This window comes from Emydura macquarii, unplaced genomic scaffold (assembly GCF_026122565.2).
Source record: "Emydura macquarii macquarii isolate MOO-44397 ecotype Brisbane River unplaced genomic scaffold, CSIRO-AGI_Emac_v2 contig_2205, whole genome shotgun sequence".
Classification (NCBI taxonomy): Eukaryota; Metazoa; Chordata; order Testudines; family Chelidae; genus Emydura; species Emydura macquarii.
The window spans coordinates 4,356,928-4,374,017 of NW_027132342.1; the positions used below are offsets into that span (position 1 = coordinate 4,356,928).

At 42.1% G+C, this 17,090-nt stretch overlaps 1 protein-coding gene across 3 annotated transcripts in view; it reads right to left on the reverse strand.

Annotated features, from left to right (window-relative positions):
* LOC137160598 (solute carrier organic anion transporter family member 1C1-like) overlaps positions 1 to 15,767 on the reverse strand; it is a 33,054-nt gene extending 17,287 nt beyond the window's left edge. For 2 of the 3 annotated variants that reach the window (XM_067559184.1, XM_067559185.1), the window contains exons 1-8: positions 15,416 to 15,767; positions 9,616 to 9,761; positions 8,852 to 8,993; positions 8,602 to 8,734; positions 7,219 to 7,349; positions 6,309 to 6,455; positions 2,027 to 2,125; positions 1,106 to 1,351 (exon numbers count right to left, since the gene is read on the reverse strand). In XM_067559184.1, the coding sequence (XP_067415285.1) occupies positions 1,106 to 1,351; positions 2,027 to 2,125; positions 6,309 to 6,455; positions 7,219 to 7,349; positions 8,602 to 8,734; positions 8,852 to 8,993; positions 9,616 to 9,726 (1,009 nt within the window). In that variant the 5' untranslated portion in view covers positions 9,727 to 9,761; positions 15,416 to 15,767. The remainder of the gene's footprint in view (positions 1 to 1,105; positions 1,352 to 2,026; positions 2,126 to 6,308; positions 6,456 to 7,218; positions 7,350 to 8,601; positions 8,735 to 8,851; positions 8,994 to 9,615; positions 9,762 to 15,415) is intronic. The other variant, XM_067559182.1, reaches the window with a different exon arrangement.
* Between the last annotated feature and the right edge of the window lie 1,323 nt (positions 15,768 to 17,090).

Below are 17,090 nucleotides of genomic sequence, written 5' to 3' on the forward strand. Positions count from 1 at the left end.
GCTCTTTATAACGGTGAGAATTTTCCTCCTCTTCCACACTCGATTTAGAGAGATACTAGTGCGTAAAGAGGCAGTGCAGTCTAGTGGATAGTGTGCTAGATTGGGACTCAAGAGACCTGGTTTATATCCCTGATTCTGTCACTGACCTACTTGGATTGTAAAGACTTTGGCACACAGACTGTTTCCTATGGACTTGTACGGTGCTTAGTCCAAATTTTGAATAGGGCCTCTAATTAGTGGTTGCAAGTTATCTGAAGAATTGCCAACCCTAGGTGTTCAAAGCTCAAGAGGTGGGTCCCAAAAATCATGTCATTTTAAATAATAATTTTAGTGTTCATTTTGTTTGCCTTTTTCTTTGGTTGAGACAAAGAGGGTGAGGTAATATCTTTCATTGGACCAACATCTGTTGGCGAAAGAGACAACTTTCGAGCTACACAGAGCTCTTCATCAGGTAAACATTTAGGATTTGCATCTCCAAGTTTCTCTCAGCTTACTTAAAAAAATGAAAAGGTTCTCCCATAATCACATGATTACGGAAGCTGGGGCTTTAAGAAAAACACTGAATATCATGAGATTTGCAATAAAACTGTAGGTGTGGGCAACATTGTGCTCAGTATTTCCCTCTTTTACTTTGCTCTAGTTAATAGAGAAAAGTAACTTCACAGGAATGAAGGACTCATTAATGTAGAATCAGGTTTGCCTGCACCATCTTTCCTGCGCAGTACCTCTTACTTTATGTTTATGAATGTAACATGCTATGCCACTGTGATGGCCAATACACCTAGGCCTTGAACAGGGACCTTCACATCTAAAAGCATGCACTGTTACATCTTTAGCTCAAGCTCCTTAGGAGGGGAGGGAAGCAGGATTTCTACCATCTCATGTTCTCTGTGGAGTGGCACAGGCGGAGATCTGTAACACACACTCACCAGTGGGTTACACTTACACTAAGTAGTATGATGATGATGATGATTTACTATTTGCTTTGCAGTAATATCCAGGGATGTGGCCTGATTGTGCAAAGTATTGTACAAACGCATAAGGAGCCCAGAATCAATACCTGAGAGGGAATTCACGTGAAATAGATCATCCAATATTCTGTTACCTTTTACTGCTTCTGAGAACTTTAACTGTGGTTGACTTGGGGGTTCTATTTTACAGTGATCTTCTTGAATAGTTACAGATGATTCACTCAGTTTCTTCAAATTTCTTTCTTCTCCTTCTTTGGGTAAGGAATAAGGAAGGAACCAGAAAGGCAATGAAGCCAGAAAGCTGGCTGCTCCACATATCACCAAGCCAAGCCACCAGGCGCCAACCCAACGAGTATCCTTAGGATTTATGGTTACACTCTCTGAAGAGAGAGAAAGAGAGAGAGAGAGATTCCAGATTAAGCACCATGTTTTTGTTTCTTGATTAACTGAAATATTTCAGTAAACAGAGCAATTTAAACTTATGGAAGAACATTTGTATTCAATATTTAAACAATTAAGATTAGATTTAAAAGTTATTTTGTTGGTGAATCATTCCAAAGCACCCAAGAATAGGAACTACTAGTCACTTCATCCAGGGGCAACCATGTCTCTTGGCATGCCTTGATGTCCCTTTCTTGCTGCAGTCTGCCATTGCAACACTTTCCCAAGAAAATCGCATAAAAAATGCAACACTCTCTTTATGGGACCGAAAACCATACCCAGGATTAGAGATGGGCAAAGTGATTTGGAAGATGAAAGTATCTTCCACACGAAGCTTTGCCCATTTGTTGACCTGGAGCAGAACCAGCTCTTTGGAAAGTCCTACATATTCATTTTAACATAGTCTCCCCAGTGTTCTGTTCATTTGTGCAGATCACTGCATTTCCAGCTTCCCATCTAGCATGTAAACCAAACAATAATGTTAGCTATTGAAATGTTAGCAGTGGAAAGCCCCTCTTCTGAGAGAGCAACCGGAAAAACAATTTCTGAACACAGACAGCATCTGTGTCAGTGATATTTCAGTATGATCATTCGGCAAATCATCTCTGTCTTACCAAGATCCACCACTCCAATGTCTACCCACAGATTAGCACAGAATGATCCGAGCAGAAAGCCAAGTGTTGGCCCAACCATTCCAGATGATCGTATAGTGCCTGTGAGAGAAGAAAGCTGCCATGATATGGTATGTGATATACACAGAAAAAAACAACCGATAGTCTGAAAAAAATACATACAGTGCATGAGAATTTCTAATGATAAATTTTAGAAATTTTGCTTTAATTTTAAGGCTCCAATCATGCCTGTGATAATATTCAGGCAGATTCCTTCACCCACATGGAACCCAACAGAAGTCAATGTGGCTGTATATGGGCTAACACATATATTATACCTGGCAGGATCAGGGTCAAGAGACAATAAGGAAAAAAATTTATATTACAGTGATTTTAATCCAAAAAGATTATTTTTTCTTTCAGATCTATGTAACTGTATCATTCAGTTAATGAACATTACCAAGAAGCATATAGTTTTATAAATATTGCAGGGATCATGACTGTGTTTACAACTGAAGATTACAAGCAGTCTACCTGACTGTAGGATGCATAACTTTCCTTGTACCATATACTCAAATAAGCCCTGAATTTAACTTTAAGGAGGGGTATTTCCTTTGAGTCATATGCTTAAAGTTAAGCATGTGCTTACATGCTTTCTTCATTCAGAGCCAAACTACAGTGATAAGTAGTAGTACAGGTAAATAAGTAGATATATAGATTTATCCATGATAACTAGAATCCTCTGAAAATGTTAATTAGTCTAAAGGTGAAATTAATATGCCCATGTTTAAGTGTAGTTCAGTATAAAGAACGCCTACAAAATAAAAGTGAATGTGAGAATGAACAAACCAACAAACAGCTACATTAATATTTATTTATACCGCTCCAAAAGTAGGCTAGTAGAGAAGAAGGGGGAAAATCCCGGCCATATAGCAGTCAGTGGGAGTTTTGCTATTGACTTCACTGGAGCCAGCAATTCACTCAAGGTCTTTGCTTACGAACTAAACAGCCATCAGAGACGAAGGAGGGGGCTGGGATGCAACAAGAAGCAAATGAGTGAGCAGCGAAGTTTAGTACAAACTGGTCAGGCCCATGCCATATTTTGTTACAATATTTTTTAGTATAATTTGTGAACTGCAATGCAATTTGATTTTACTGATCACCACATGTCATGGCTACAGAGAAAAAAAAATTAAAAAGCTCCAAAAGGCCCATTCCTTTGTGGGTGGCAGCATGTCCCTTTCACTTACACTAAGTTCATTTGTGACCTTTTCTTGTTATGTTCCTTGAAAGTTTGTCTCTCTCACCAACAGAAGTTGGTCCAGTAAAAGATGTTACCTCACCCACCTCATCTTTTTATTTACTCTGTAATTTTTGAACAGCTATAACCGTAGGCAATAAATTGTGCAAACTTACATGTAGAAGGCCAGTGCCTCAACTTTTGTAGCGCCATCTGGCCCATATGTTGTATTGTTTAATAATTATCACATATAATCAGGTTTAATACCTGCCACACATCTTGGCTATTGGTTTCAATGGAAGCAGGATTACACCCCTAATGTCATACTAAATCTCGCTGTAGAATTTTCAATCCAGTGGCCTCTGCTCTGCACACCTGATGAAATAATTTTTTAAGTGCCATTTACTCCTTCTTCAGAATGTTAAATTTAATGGCTGGCTAAACTAATTAATTGTGCAAATATCCAATTGCAATTAAACTCACCAATTCACAAGCATGTTGTTTGCTGAGGAGCAGTTGAAGACTAAGGGTTTAGTAGAGCTATAAAGTGAACAGTAAATCCGAACAGCCAGCCCATCATATTAGAAAAGATTACATGTCTGAAAAAATAAATGGTACAAAGCCTCTTCCTCATCACATTTACATGCAACTCGATAATAAAGGATGAGATTCTTATACCCTGAGTTACGCTGAATAACACCTTACTCCCCAAGAGCTCCCATTAAAGTCAATGAGCCTATTTATGGAATCAGGTTCTACTCATTATGAATAAGGGTGAATCATCAACAGGCCCATGGTGATTAGCTATTAGAATTACATGGACTAAAGGCTGTAATTAAACCAGAGCATTAATAAAATAGGAAAATTCCCCTATGCCGTGATGCCCACAATACATCTGATAGTGGCTTAGCATCTGTGACTGCTGCTTGTTACACTTACTATAGTAGCACTCTCACTGTTACTGTGTGTTTCCCATCTCTGTTGAAGCCACCTGCAGGCTGTCATCACATATGGCTAGATCCTGCAAATGAACCTGCATGAGGAGATCCCTGAACCTGCATAGAGCCCCAGCACAAGTGCATCAGAGTGTTGTGAATTGCAGGCTCCGGGCCTTAAATCCCAATCCTACAAAGACTAAAACACATTCACAATTTTATGCACTATGAGAAGTCTGACTGAGGTCAATAAGGCTATTCATAGTGTATAAAGTTAACCGTGCATATAAAACTTTGCAGGACTAGGGCCTTAGCGTGTAAGCTCTTTGGGGCAAAGCTCAAAAAAAGCTCATCTTTTCATTATTCCTGCATACATTGCTTAGCACAGTGGAACTACAATCTTTGATTATGGAGCTGCCACAATACAAATATGAAGTACTAATAATAATCAGACTTTGTACTTATATATGAGTAATGAAAATGGCATAAACTGAGCACTATTTTTCGATAAATTACAACTGAATCATTGTTACATATAGTGAATACCGTTAAAAAATGGACATTTACTTCCAGAAGCAATGGAGCTATGACAATTTATATCAGCTGTCCTATAGACTTCAGTGGGACTGCTTATACCAGCAAAGTTAGGCAGCTGCTTAAGTGTTCGCAGGACTGGGATTGGGGCTGTAGTATTTAAATTCACTGCTCTGCCTCCTGTTGTAAGTATACAGAAATCACAAAAATTGCAATGGGCTATTTTAATGCCAAGAGTATTGGAATGAGAGATGATCAACAAGGGAAATTTACATCCCATAGGATATCCAATATTCAACATTTGGTTTAATCCTAAATTGGGATGAAATGTTAAAGTATCAAAATTTTTAATGGAATGAAAAGTTATGAAAATTTTCAACTCAGAAATGTTTAAATGAAACATTTCAGGATCTCTAAATCAAATTTTTTTTTCAGTTTGTTGACCCTAAACCAAATGTTTAGTTTCAAGTTGCATCAGTATTAGTCTCTGAGTCTTTCTGAGCTGCCACAGGTCCTCATGGGAGTTGTAGTTCCATCCCTCATGCCCCTACGGGCACTTGGCTACATTTCCCTGATGCACCGCTGTCCTTCCCTGTGGCTGAGTGACTGCAGTGGGACTCTTATGGGAATGTTTCATTGGAAATTTTTCCACCAGTCCTACTTAGAAAGTTCTGACATGATCTTGAATATTTTGGTAAACTGAGGTAGGGAATTTGTGGCTTTTGTACAGCCCCATACTGTACATTCCACATTTTTCTATCTACAATTGTTCTTTCCTCAACACTGAAGACTGTTTCAGTGGCTTTAGCTGCAGTGTCATCTATTAAATTATTCCTGAGATTAGTATATTATATTGCTAGTTCCATGGCCAGTTTATGTGCCATCAAGTTTATTCTGGGTAATTGCTTAGCCATGCATCAGTTACACAGATTATGGGTTTGGTATGGTAGATTGAATGACTTAACTGGTTATGAATAAATTAGCATAGGTGGGAGTCTTTCTCCCCTGGTCAACAAGCAGTCCAGCTTCCAAAGAAATGCCTATTAGAAATAATTGGAAATGACATCCTGATAGTTGTTTGAATTTGTCTCCGTCTGAGACTGATGACTTTACATCAATTGTACTAGGTGCCAAAACTTAAAGTTGCAAACTGCAAGCTTTCTGAAAGCTTTTTAAAAAATATTTAAAGTATTATTATTAAAGTGAGCTAAGTTATTTGGAGAAGGATGGTTAGGAAGAGTTTGTTCTCTAAAGCAGTGATAGTTTTGGTTCTAAAGCCACACATGGCTCTTCATGGCCCCCATGTACCACTCTGAGGGTAAGTCTCTGACTATACTCCACTTATTCTGTCAGCCAACAAACTGACCCATGTTGCAAGAGACCCTGAGTGGGGAGGAAAAGGTGCTGCTTGGAACCTTTTTCCAAAGATAAGAATGGAACTTCCTTAGCATTCCACTCTTATCTGTGAGGAAAGAATGCAGAATATTGTCAAATGAATACGTGTATTGTTCTACTTTTGATGCAGAAATGTTAAAAAGATTCTTTTGGGGGTTGATATTGTACATCAATTTATTACCTATGTAAAATGCTGAGTTTTCCTCTTTGGCAAAATCATCAACATATGAAACTCCCAGAGGCATAATAGGCGCTTCACCAACTCCACGTAAAAGGTTTCCCATCAGTACAAAGATCCACAGATAGGAGCTTGCTGCTTTTTCACATCCTATAGGCAATAAACATTTACATTTTTATAAACAGCTTTCAGAAGAACTTATCTGCAACAGAATTGAAATGGTGCCTTTGGAACAATGTGGAGAAAAACACCTGTAATAGATTTAGTTACTATCTGTTTGCTTCACAACCTGCTATACCTCCTTGAGGTCCCATCTTATAGCCAACCATCTTTTGGAGTTTGTCTTTCAAGAGGAAATCTTGTGTTCTGTTGCAATATCATAATATTGTGACATGATCTGGTGATATTATGAAAAATGTCATTGGATTGCAATGGGATAACCTTTTGCTGGCCACAAAAATTTGGGGGTAGGGCAGTAATCTTGCAAACAATAACAGGCTTGATTGTGTAATGCTTACTTATGTTACACCTGCCTGAGAAAATGCTTGCCAGTCTCATTGAGGTCAAGGCACCTAAATAGGTGCTTAACTTTGCTGAATCAAGAAAATGGGTATGTTTTCTTTGGATATTCTGCCTTATACATTAGGGGAATTACAGAAAATTGAATATGTATGTAAATAACAAGAGACTCCAATCTGAATAATAGGAGTTCTACTCTTGGCTCTTTCTATTTTTTCCTTAGTATATATACATGACCTCTATTAAACTTGGGAGATGGAGTTGGGGGGGGTGGGGGAATTGATTGGAGAACGTGCCTCCCCTTAGTGGTTTCAATATTATACTTTCCAATAAACAGAGAACATATAAAATGAAGTTAACCAAGAGCAATTCCAATTACAGAGCTTTTGCTTACCTGAATTTTTCAACTCTTTCGTCATTTCGATAGCATCTAAAGTTGGGTGATGTAAAGGTAATGCTGGGGAGCATGCTTCTAAACTTGTAGAAGAGTTGTCCTCAGTAAACGGTACTCTTTCATAATTATAACTGGAAAATAATGGTGTAAGATGTAGTTGAAATAGGAAAGAGTCATCTTTTACAAAAATTGTATGTAAACTTGGTGCTCATGGAATTATTTTGTCTATTATATGAAGGCAGAGTTGATGGACAAATAGTGGCTTGGAAGAGTAACAGCTTACTGCTTCCCCCAAGAAAATTGATAGCTGTTGATAGACCTTTATATGGGACTGTAATGCTGTGCCCCAGCTAAGAGAGCTGTGAATGAGGCACATGCCTGAGGCCAACCCGGGCCACAGGAATTTTAAAGTCAGTTGTGACCACTCACATTCCAGTGTCTTGCTTAGCTGCATGTTTATATAGCTGTATGTTTTTATCTAGAGACTTCGTTCAAAGAATTCAAGAAGGGACAGCCTGATTTTGCTGGTGTTTGGTAGTGTCAATGGTTTCCACTTACTGATAGCCATATTGTTATTCTTCCAGCATCTGGGACTCTAGTATAATATAGTGGTAGCCTCTAATAATGTGGTGAAAGACAATATGGTCCATGACAGGTTTATCCTGAAGGTGGGCATGTGCTTGTTGCCACCCTCCCTCTGGATATTACACTTGCGTTGTGGGGAAAGGTTTATCTTTTGAAACTCTACTGAAAGCATGGACTAAATCAAGATACCCCCTCACTGGGCAGTGTCATGCAATTCTCCGAGTGCTGGACCTCTACAACTTAAAGATTGGGGCCTTTTCTGCTCTGTGGTCCACATAGCCCCACTCAGTATCCCCACTCAGTCTTCTCTTTCTGGCACCCCTGTTCTGGGGCAAAACAAGCCTCCCACATTGGTATGCTGGGGAGGCATTGCCTTCCCTGATGTCATTCCATCAGCACCCTGGTTGTCATATATGGCAGCTGTGGAGATGGGAAATGGGGCAGTGCCACATATAGCACCAAGGAATTAGTGATTTCTATCTGCTTTGTACAGCCACCATTGAAAAAGAGGACCATTCCATCAGAATCTGTTGGCTAGTTCTCGATCCAAGTAACATTCTCTGAATATGGAGCTCTGGCTGCCCCATACCACAGAACCAGGTAGGCTCAGAATAGGGCCTTCAGTAAGTCAGAGAGTCAAGAAAAGCTAAAATATCTACCCTGTCATGTAACTGAAACCATCCCAATCTTTGGGGGAAACTTTAATTTGTCAAACCAGTTCAGCTTTTATCTCAAGTGTACCAAAAAAAATCTGCTTCAGAAGTTGGAGTCTAAATGGTACATATCAGCCATATTTACCGTCCCATTAGGAAATGAGGCATCACTGATAAAAATGCTCCAAATGACATGATGAGACATCCAACAGCAATTACTTTGGGCCGGTGAACTTTTGGTCCAAGGTAGCTCACCAGTATCATCACCATTAAGTTACCTGCACCATCAGAAGATATATAAGCAAAGCTCCTATAAGAATAGCTGCTTTTAAACAAATTGTCTATTTAAAAAAAAAAAGCACATCCTTTTTACTTGCAAAGGGAAAGATACGTACCGATCTCAAAGCTGCCATCAATGAGGCCGACAACTGATGAAGTGATTTCGAATCTCCTTTCAATTTGAGTTGACATACTCTTCATGTAGCTTCCAGTAAATCCTTTGGCAAAAAAGGAGAATCCTAGTGCCCCAAGAAATATCTGAAGAAAAGGAAATTGAGCTGGTTAAGAACCATCTTTCCTCAGTCATTGGATGGCTCAGGGGATTGGCAATGAAATATAGACACAAGGTGTATTGTTTGTGTAAAAACTCCTTTCAGCTGTTTTCATTCAGTCAGTTTTTGTAATTATGCTGGCCTTCAAAGTCTCATACTTCGCAATGAAAAATGTTGAACCTGAGTCTGTAGCTCCCACTGTTTCTATGTGCAGTCTGAAAAGGGCTGATAGCCACAGGGTGGGGCTGAGAGGAGCATTCCCTGCCTACATTTGGTCTTTGCTGCTGCCTTCTCTGGCAGGAGTTTCCTGTGTAAAGCTATTGAAATATAATAATAAAAAAAATAATAATAAAAGTAGCCATAGTTGTTATTATTACTACCACTCTGTATATTTCTAATGCACCCATTACCAAGATTCGGCCTGATCCAAAGCCCATTGAAGACTCCCATTGTTGTCATTGGGTTTGGGATCAAACCATAAAGCAGTAATATTTCTTGAACTTTAATAAAGAGCGTGAATTGTTAGCACACTGAACTCACTGAATATTGATAAAACTTCAAAACACAGTTTTCAAGCCTTTTTTAAGTAATTAAAGGTTGAATTATACCTTTAACTTAGAAAAATAAGGATACATTCTCTTGACAGGAAGTGGCTCAAGACTTTTGTCCAGGAAAGGTGGATTGTCTTTAGATTGGTCAGGAATCATTCTTGTCTCCATGGTGTTGCTCTTCTAGATTGGATATATTGGCTGTCCTGTTTGGAAAAAGTTGTGAGTTATTATTTATATGGCATCAAAAGCATGCATGGTGCTTTACAGACAAGTAAGATGACACAACCCTGCCATAAGATGTTCACTGGAGCTGGTCAGAGAAATTTCCAACCATATTGTATTGGAATATGAAGTTCTGTTGAAATCAAAATATTTTGTGAAATTGGATCAATTTCAATTTGGTAAGAAGACCTGGGGGGTTAGAGGGGGAGGACGACACGACAACTGACCATGTTAAAATGTCCCATTTCAACATTTCTGGAACAAAACATTTCAATTTTTCATTTTTAAATTCATTTTGTTTTTGTTTTTGTTTTTAATTTTATATTATATTATATTATATTATGATTATATTATATATAATCATAATATAATAAACAATAAAACCAACAAAACTGAAACAAAACATTTATTTTGTTGAAATGAAATGTTTCTAATGACCCAAAACTTTTGGAGAACAGTGGAAAGGGGAAATTTTCTTTTGCAGAGAATTTGAAAATTTTCACTTTTCTTTCAATTTGAAACAAAGCCTAATTTCAAAATTCTTCATAAAATGGAACTTTTGTCCTCAACACAGCTGTAGTATGTATAGTGTGACAGGCTCAGACTAGACGGCTATAGGAGAGTGGTCCTATTGAGTTCCAGGAAGTGGGAAGTGTAAACCTGCCCACAGCCTAAAGGGAGGAGCTACTGAGTCCGGGACTCAACTAATTACAGGGGACAACTAATGAAAAAACAGAAACAAGTTTGGGGTCAAAGGTAGGGACCTAGAAGGGGATATCGAGCAGAGAACCCCAGATAGTGCCCACTGCTCCTCAAAGGTGTCTAGGGAGCCAGCAGACGTGGCCCAGAGGAACTCTGCCCGGATGTGTGAATGGAGGGAGGAATGGAAATATGCCCCACATTCGCAGAGCACCCCCTCAGCCAACATCCTCTCCCTGGTTTTATAGATGGCCACTTTGGTCAACGACTTTGTGGGGCCATGGATGGGATGAGCATATATCAGAATGTGTGGGGAGAAGTGCAGCCAGAACCTTAGGAGCAGGTTCTGGAGGAGCCGGAAAAGGGGCTGCAACCTGGCGCACTCCAAATAGATGTGTGCCAAGGTCTCCCTCACAGTGCAGATGGGGCAGGTGTCAAAGAGACGGGGGTGAACCACACCAGATACACACCCGTGATCACATCTCCTGGAAGGAGCCGCCAGCTGAAATCCTTGGTGGACCATGGAACCAGGGTGGAATAGAGGCTGGCCCACTGGGGTTCCTCAGCCTCAACAGATAACAACAAGTCCCACCGCTTAGTGTCAGGGCGAAACACGAGGGTGAGGAAATGGAGAGTGTGGAGCACAAGCACGTACAGATGTACCCTTGGCACAGTTTGGAAATTAACCGGCTTCAGATCTCACAGCCGGCTCGGCGGGGCTCACGGGGCAGGGGCCTGATGAAAAGATCTTGAGGGCCAGGGATGAGGGGCAGGCGGGGAGCACACTCCTGCAGGACCTGTGCAAGGTAAACCTGAGAGGCAGGCAGTAAGGCTGCCCTCACCTCCTGGAGTACATTCCGGGGGGTTCAAAGAATGGAGAGCCCCATGTGCTATCCTAGCACATGGGGATCCACCCAGTCCCCCATTCGTAGTCCAGGAGGTCTCCGATTCTGGTGACTCCTACCAGGACCAACCTCTGGTGCATCAATGGGGACTTTGTCACCTGTACACCAAGATGGGGATTGTGTAGCAGGGACCCCGTGAGGAAATCCACCCCCTCAGCAGCTGCCTTGGATCTAGTTGCTGCAACCAACTTCCAGGTCCGGAGGAGGTCCTGGTAGAAGACTAGCAGCTCAGAGAAGTCCCACGGGAGACCTCTTGGATGGAGATAAAAGAGTTGCCAGTCATAATGGAGCCCTCAGAGGCAGCAGATGAAGGCGTGTACCAATGTGCTCCATGCCAGATTACCTACACTATAAAGGAGTCTTTGCAGGGCCTGGAGGCAGAAGGCATGGACTTGATTGTGGAGGCAGCACAGGCCCAGCCCTCTTTCCTCCAGGGGGAGACTCAGAACCCCTCAGAGACCCAGTGCAGTGCTGGACAAAAGAACTTATTAACTTCTGGAGGTGAGACAGGAAACCTGGGGTCAGGCACAGGGTGTTGAGCAGGTGCCAGAGCATGGATAGGACCAGCTGGTTAAGCACCAGCACCCTCCCTGGCAGGCAGAGGCACCAGAGCAGTCCTGTCCACCTCTCCAGCTTCTCTGCCTCCCTGCCCTCCAGACCCTGCCAGTTCTCTGGGGAGGAGGGATGGGCGGCAGAAAGGTAAATGTCCAGATAGAGCAGCAGACACACGCTCCACTGTATGGCCTGAAGTGCGGGTCGGAGGGAGCTTGCCTGCCACCAAGCCCCAACCATGAGGCCAGAACTCTCGACTCAGTTGCCCTGAGTGGAGGAGGCCGCCAAGTAGACAGCCTTGCAGGCCTCCATCCATGCCAGGTCACCCGGGTCCTGGCCTGCGAGGAGTATGTCATCGGCGTATGCTGACAGAACCATGTGCAACTCTGGCTCACAGAGCACCAAGCCCGTTAACCTCTTATAGAGGAGACAGAGGAAGGGCTCAGTGGCAGTGGACAGCCTTGACACACCGCTCACCTGGAGCTGACAGGTTCACTCGGGGTCCAGTGGAACTTGACCAAACACCCTGCAGAAGCATATAGCACGTGGAGAAAACCCACGAAACAGGGCCTGAAGCTGAACGTCTGCAAGGTACCCAGGAGAAACCCATGGTACATCCTGTCGAACGTCTTCTCTTGATCCAGGGCAGACCAGCAAACAACAGACCATCCCTACTCCCAAGCTCGAGGAGGTCCTGGACCAAATTGAGGTTGTCAAATATGTTACTGCGTGGGATGGGGTAGGTCTAGTCAGGATGGACCACATCTGCCAAACGGACCTCAGCCGCAGTGAGATGGCCTTCGCTACAACTTTATAGTCTGTGCTGAGGAGCAAGATGGGACACCAGTTCCGAAGGTTGTAAAGGTCCCCCTTCTTTGGCAGCAAGGCAAGCACGACTCACCTGTACAACAGGGGGCGCACCCCGCTCCCTAAGGACTTGACCCAGAACATGGCAAGTACTGGGCCGAGGACATCTCAGAACATACAGTAGAACTCCACGGTCAGCCTGTCCATGCCCAGAAATTTATTAGTGGTCCTGAGAGATAGCTCCAGCTGGTCCCAGTCACCCGTGCTGACTGTGAAGAGTTCATCCCAGAGCACCCCGCAGGCTTTGGTATTGGTTGGACTGGGAGAAAAGCATAGCCATGGTAACCCCCAACACCTCGGGCCGTAGTCGGGGGAAAGCAGGGTGGCCACTCCAGCCATACAAACTGTAAGATGGTTAAAGTACACCCTGACCCATCTGCCTCCTCTGCCTACCAGCCATTGTCATATGGAAAAGACTCATTAGCATATGCTAATGGAGTCTGTGCACCCAGGATTGTGCAAGGGAAAAACAGGGACATTTCCAGAGAGGTGCTCAGTATTCCAACACATACACATGCCATGGCTGAATCAGCTGAAGTACTGGGCACAGAAGATTCTAGATGGATCCTAAAGGTGATTCTGGACACCGTAGTGACAGTAAGTATAAGAACCCCAAAAAAGATGAAAGACAAAGTTCTACCTTAATGAAGGCAAGAATGACAATACTTATTATGGACATTGTATTTTATGGGTGAAGAACTCACAAGGTCTCTGCTGCCCACATGCATAATTGTCTGCTTCCCTTGTATGAATGTTGAAATCTGAGCCTAAACCAAGACCATTGCTGTCAGTGCATATGGCAGGCATGTTGAAGGCATGAAGAATTCATGGCATATTTTGCAATACAGGTCAATGAAAATTTGGAGAAGCTCAGTGATAATCAGCTTGATTTTGGAAACCACTAAAGGTGTGTCTGATAGGGGAGGGGCTTGCTCTAGGTCTGCTCTCTTAAAACCTCAGATTAACTAGCAACTCGCTGTGGAATTTCTACCAAAACCTTTTACTCCTCCCAGTCCACCACTCTATACTACCCCTGCACTCTTCCTCTAAGCACCCAACCCAGACTAGTCAGTCACAGCCTGTAGTTTGCTCCCTCTTTCAATCACTGCCCTGCCCTGCTCCCTAGTTCAGTTGCAGATTGCCGTGTGTCTGTAGAGTGTGTGCTCCTGTTCAGTTCCTCCTCTAGTCTGTGTCACTGACTCTCTCCTGCACAAAGAGCTACACACTCACCATCAGACACATTGGCTATACCCTGCCCTGCCCTCACACATGAGATCATCATGGCACAGCCCAGAAACTACCTGACTGAACCCCTACCTGACTTCCTCAGAGCTTGGCTCACTGCGATGACCCCAAGAGTCTGACCACTATATGCTATCTATTCTCTGTGTATTGAAATTATTGACATGATGGTGTGTGTTTTCAACTAAGGTGTCACTTCTCGGTGTTGTTTACGTTGCCTTAGTCTTTCCTGGTTCTCATATTCCACTCTAGTAACCATTGCTCAGAACTACCCAGCCCAGTCACCTGGGGCCCTTTCATGAGGCCTAACCAATTTCCACCCTATCCTTTCCTGCCTGCTCTTTCAGTAGAACCATTGGATGCTGTACCAGCCGTAAGGATGTTCACAGGCCTGCACTGGCTGAGGGAGAAGGATATAGGTGTATCAACTTGCACCTGCTAATTCAGTCAAGCCCTTGCTGTGAGTAAAAGCAGCACTGTTTGAGATCCGGTAATCATTTTAGGGCTTCTGAAAATTCAGGATGACTGGCCAAACCCTTACCCATATCCCCATTCCACCACATTGTTTTGGTCTCCCAGCCAGGGGTGACTTATGTCCCCTCTGAAAACTCCATGAGTGCCCAGAAAGGCAAAAACTCACATCTTAGCTACCCAAACTTCCAATTTCAGCAGTACAAGCTTTGAAAAATGTTGGCCTTAATGGCTACTGAAGAGGTGCTAATCAATAACAATTAGATATCAAATCCAATAAGCATTCACAGGCTAGATCATTCATGTATTGTGTGATCAAACCTACTCCAATCTTAATGAGACTTAAGCTGAAAAATGGAGCCCTCTAAAGCAAATGCACTTTGTGCTCTCTTATCTTTCACTGATGATTAACCGTGTAGAATATCTGACTCCTTTAGATAAATATCATTTAAAATGGGTGACCTAATTTTCTTCTCCAAATGTTTAGTGCTATATTGCTATGCTAAGGATTCACCTTTAAATGATAAACATTAAACTTTGTGTAGGCATTTTCCTGCTGTTCCTAGTGAGACAATAATATTTTTAGTGATCAGTGTGTAATAATCGGAATCCTGAGAAACTATTGAATCACTTGTGTAAACAAGTTTTTTAAATAAATCAGTGAAAACAGCAGCTGTCCACAATACTTGTCCTTTTTTAAAAAGGTATATTTCAGCATAGTTATACTGTACCTTTGTATTTTGTGGATTTCAAAAGTCTCATCCAAGTTTAAACAAAACCAACAAACGCAAGCCCAGTGTTACCTAAAGTGTTAAGTCATTTTTAGCCCCCGTGATAGCATTTAATCATATAAAAAAAGGGGGGGGGGGGAGAGAAACTGAGAGAGAAAGATAACTTACTTGTGTCACTTCTGCGTCAGACCCTTTCTTCTCAGCACTCCAGAGTTTTCAGGTAGGATGCCAGCGTAACGTCACAGCAGGAGGTCTGCCTTCTTTAAAAGATAGAGGATATGCGACAACATTCCTAAACTTGGGAGCTCTCTTTTACTGTCATTTCAAAACGTTTCCAAAACCTCTGAGGCAAAAGTTTCAAAACAAGGCAGATTTCTTGCAGTCTCATTAATTTGGCATTCTGCCTTCTGGAGCACTGGTGGTACCAGCCTCTCCCAGAAGAAACATGTTTTCTTCATTTTTTTTTTTAAAAAGTAAATGCTAAAGCTGGACTAAGCACCTTTACACAATGAAAATTATGCCATCGGATAGCTGTTTAGTGGCCTGTATGAAAGGAGTTTGAAGTTAAAGGCTCAGTTTCCAAACGAGTGTCCACGTCACTTTATAAACATTGCAACATGTATTAATTGATGCCCTTGCTGGGGGTCTGAGCACAGAAGCCAAGGATTGAATTAGCTCTAAGAACTGAACGAACCCGTCGCTTCTAGAGATTCCGGTCCCTGATACAGCTCCTTTGTGCCATACCCAAAGCACAAAGAGGCAGTAAAGTTGCCCTAATTGGGAGGTGAAGAAAAGGGAGTGGGACTGGAAAAGAGGGCATGGCTGGAGTGCTGATGCACTCAGGAAGTTACTGTCTAGTATAACAGTCCCAAATGAGTATTAGAGCAGTTCTGAGGCTGCTCTAACTTACTTCAGGGACCAAAATGGGGAAGCATGAAAAACAAAGGTGGTCCCCATTTGTCCTCCTATAGATCCTGTGTTAACTGCAGCACAGCCAGACACAAGGATGGAGCCCATAATGTACAATTAACATGGGTCTCTCATTCACACACACGTAAAACCCCACAAACCAGCCCTGGTTAGAACATCAGCTGTCAAATCCAGCAGAGCTCAGACATTCTTTGAACCAGCTATCAGCATGCTTCTTCTGAGTTGCAGCTTGTGCTATGCAAATAAAGATACTGGTCTGAAAGCCATTCTAGCACTCTCACTGAAAGATTCTGAGGAAAATAAAATTTTAACAAGGCATGCAACAGCCTGGTGTTTACTTTTGCCAGAACCCAGAGAAAATTGAACCACAACAATTGATTTTGTTTCTAATTTAGAAACTATGATTCTCAAATATGTTCTAAATGTATAAAAAAAGGAGTTTTCCCATCCCACTAACTTCTATAATCCTTCTAAAACACTCCAGCTGGGAGCGCTAGCTCTGCTTGAATTAGCACACTAAAAATATCAGTGTAGCTGTGGGTAGCACAGGTGGCAGGGGACAAGGCGTCCAGGTGGTCACATATTCGGACAGCTAGCCCGAACTACCACCATTGCTACCCCAGTTACTCTGTTTGAGCTAGCACGTCTGTCTACCTGCGCAGGGAAGCACATTCCCGGTTGTAGTGTAGACATATCTTAAAACACTTTGGATGATAAGCATAATCAGCCTTCTATACACATTTGACATCAGCTGAGAGATTTGCTAGTGGCTAATTTGACTCGGGTGTATTAAATAATTTACTATTGATTTAATAGCTTTTAATTAATAATCATTAAATAGTTTACTATTTAATCCTCAAATTTAGACTAAATTGTAACATAAAAGGAATGTTAAGCATCTCAATGCCAGCTC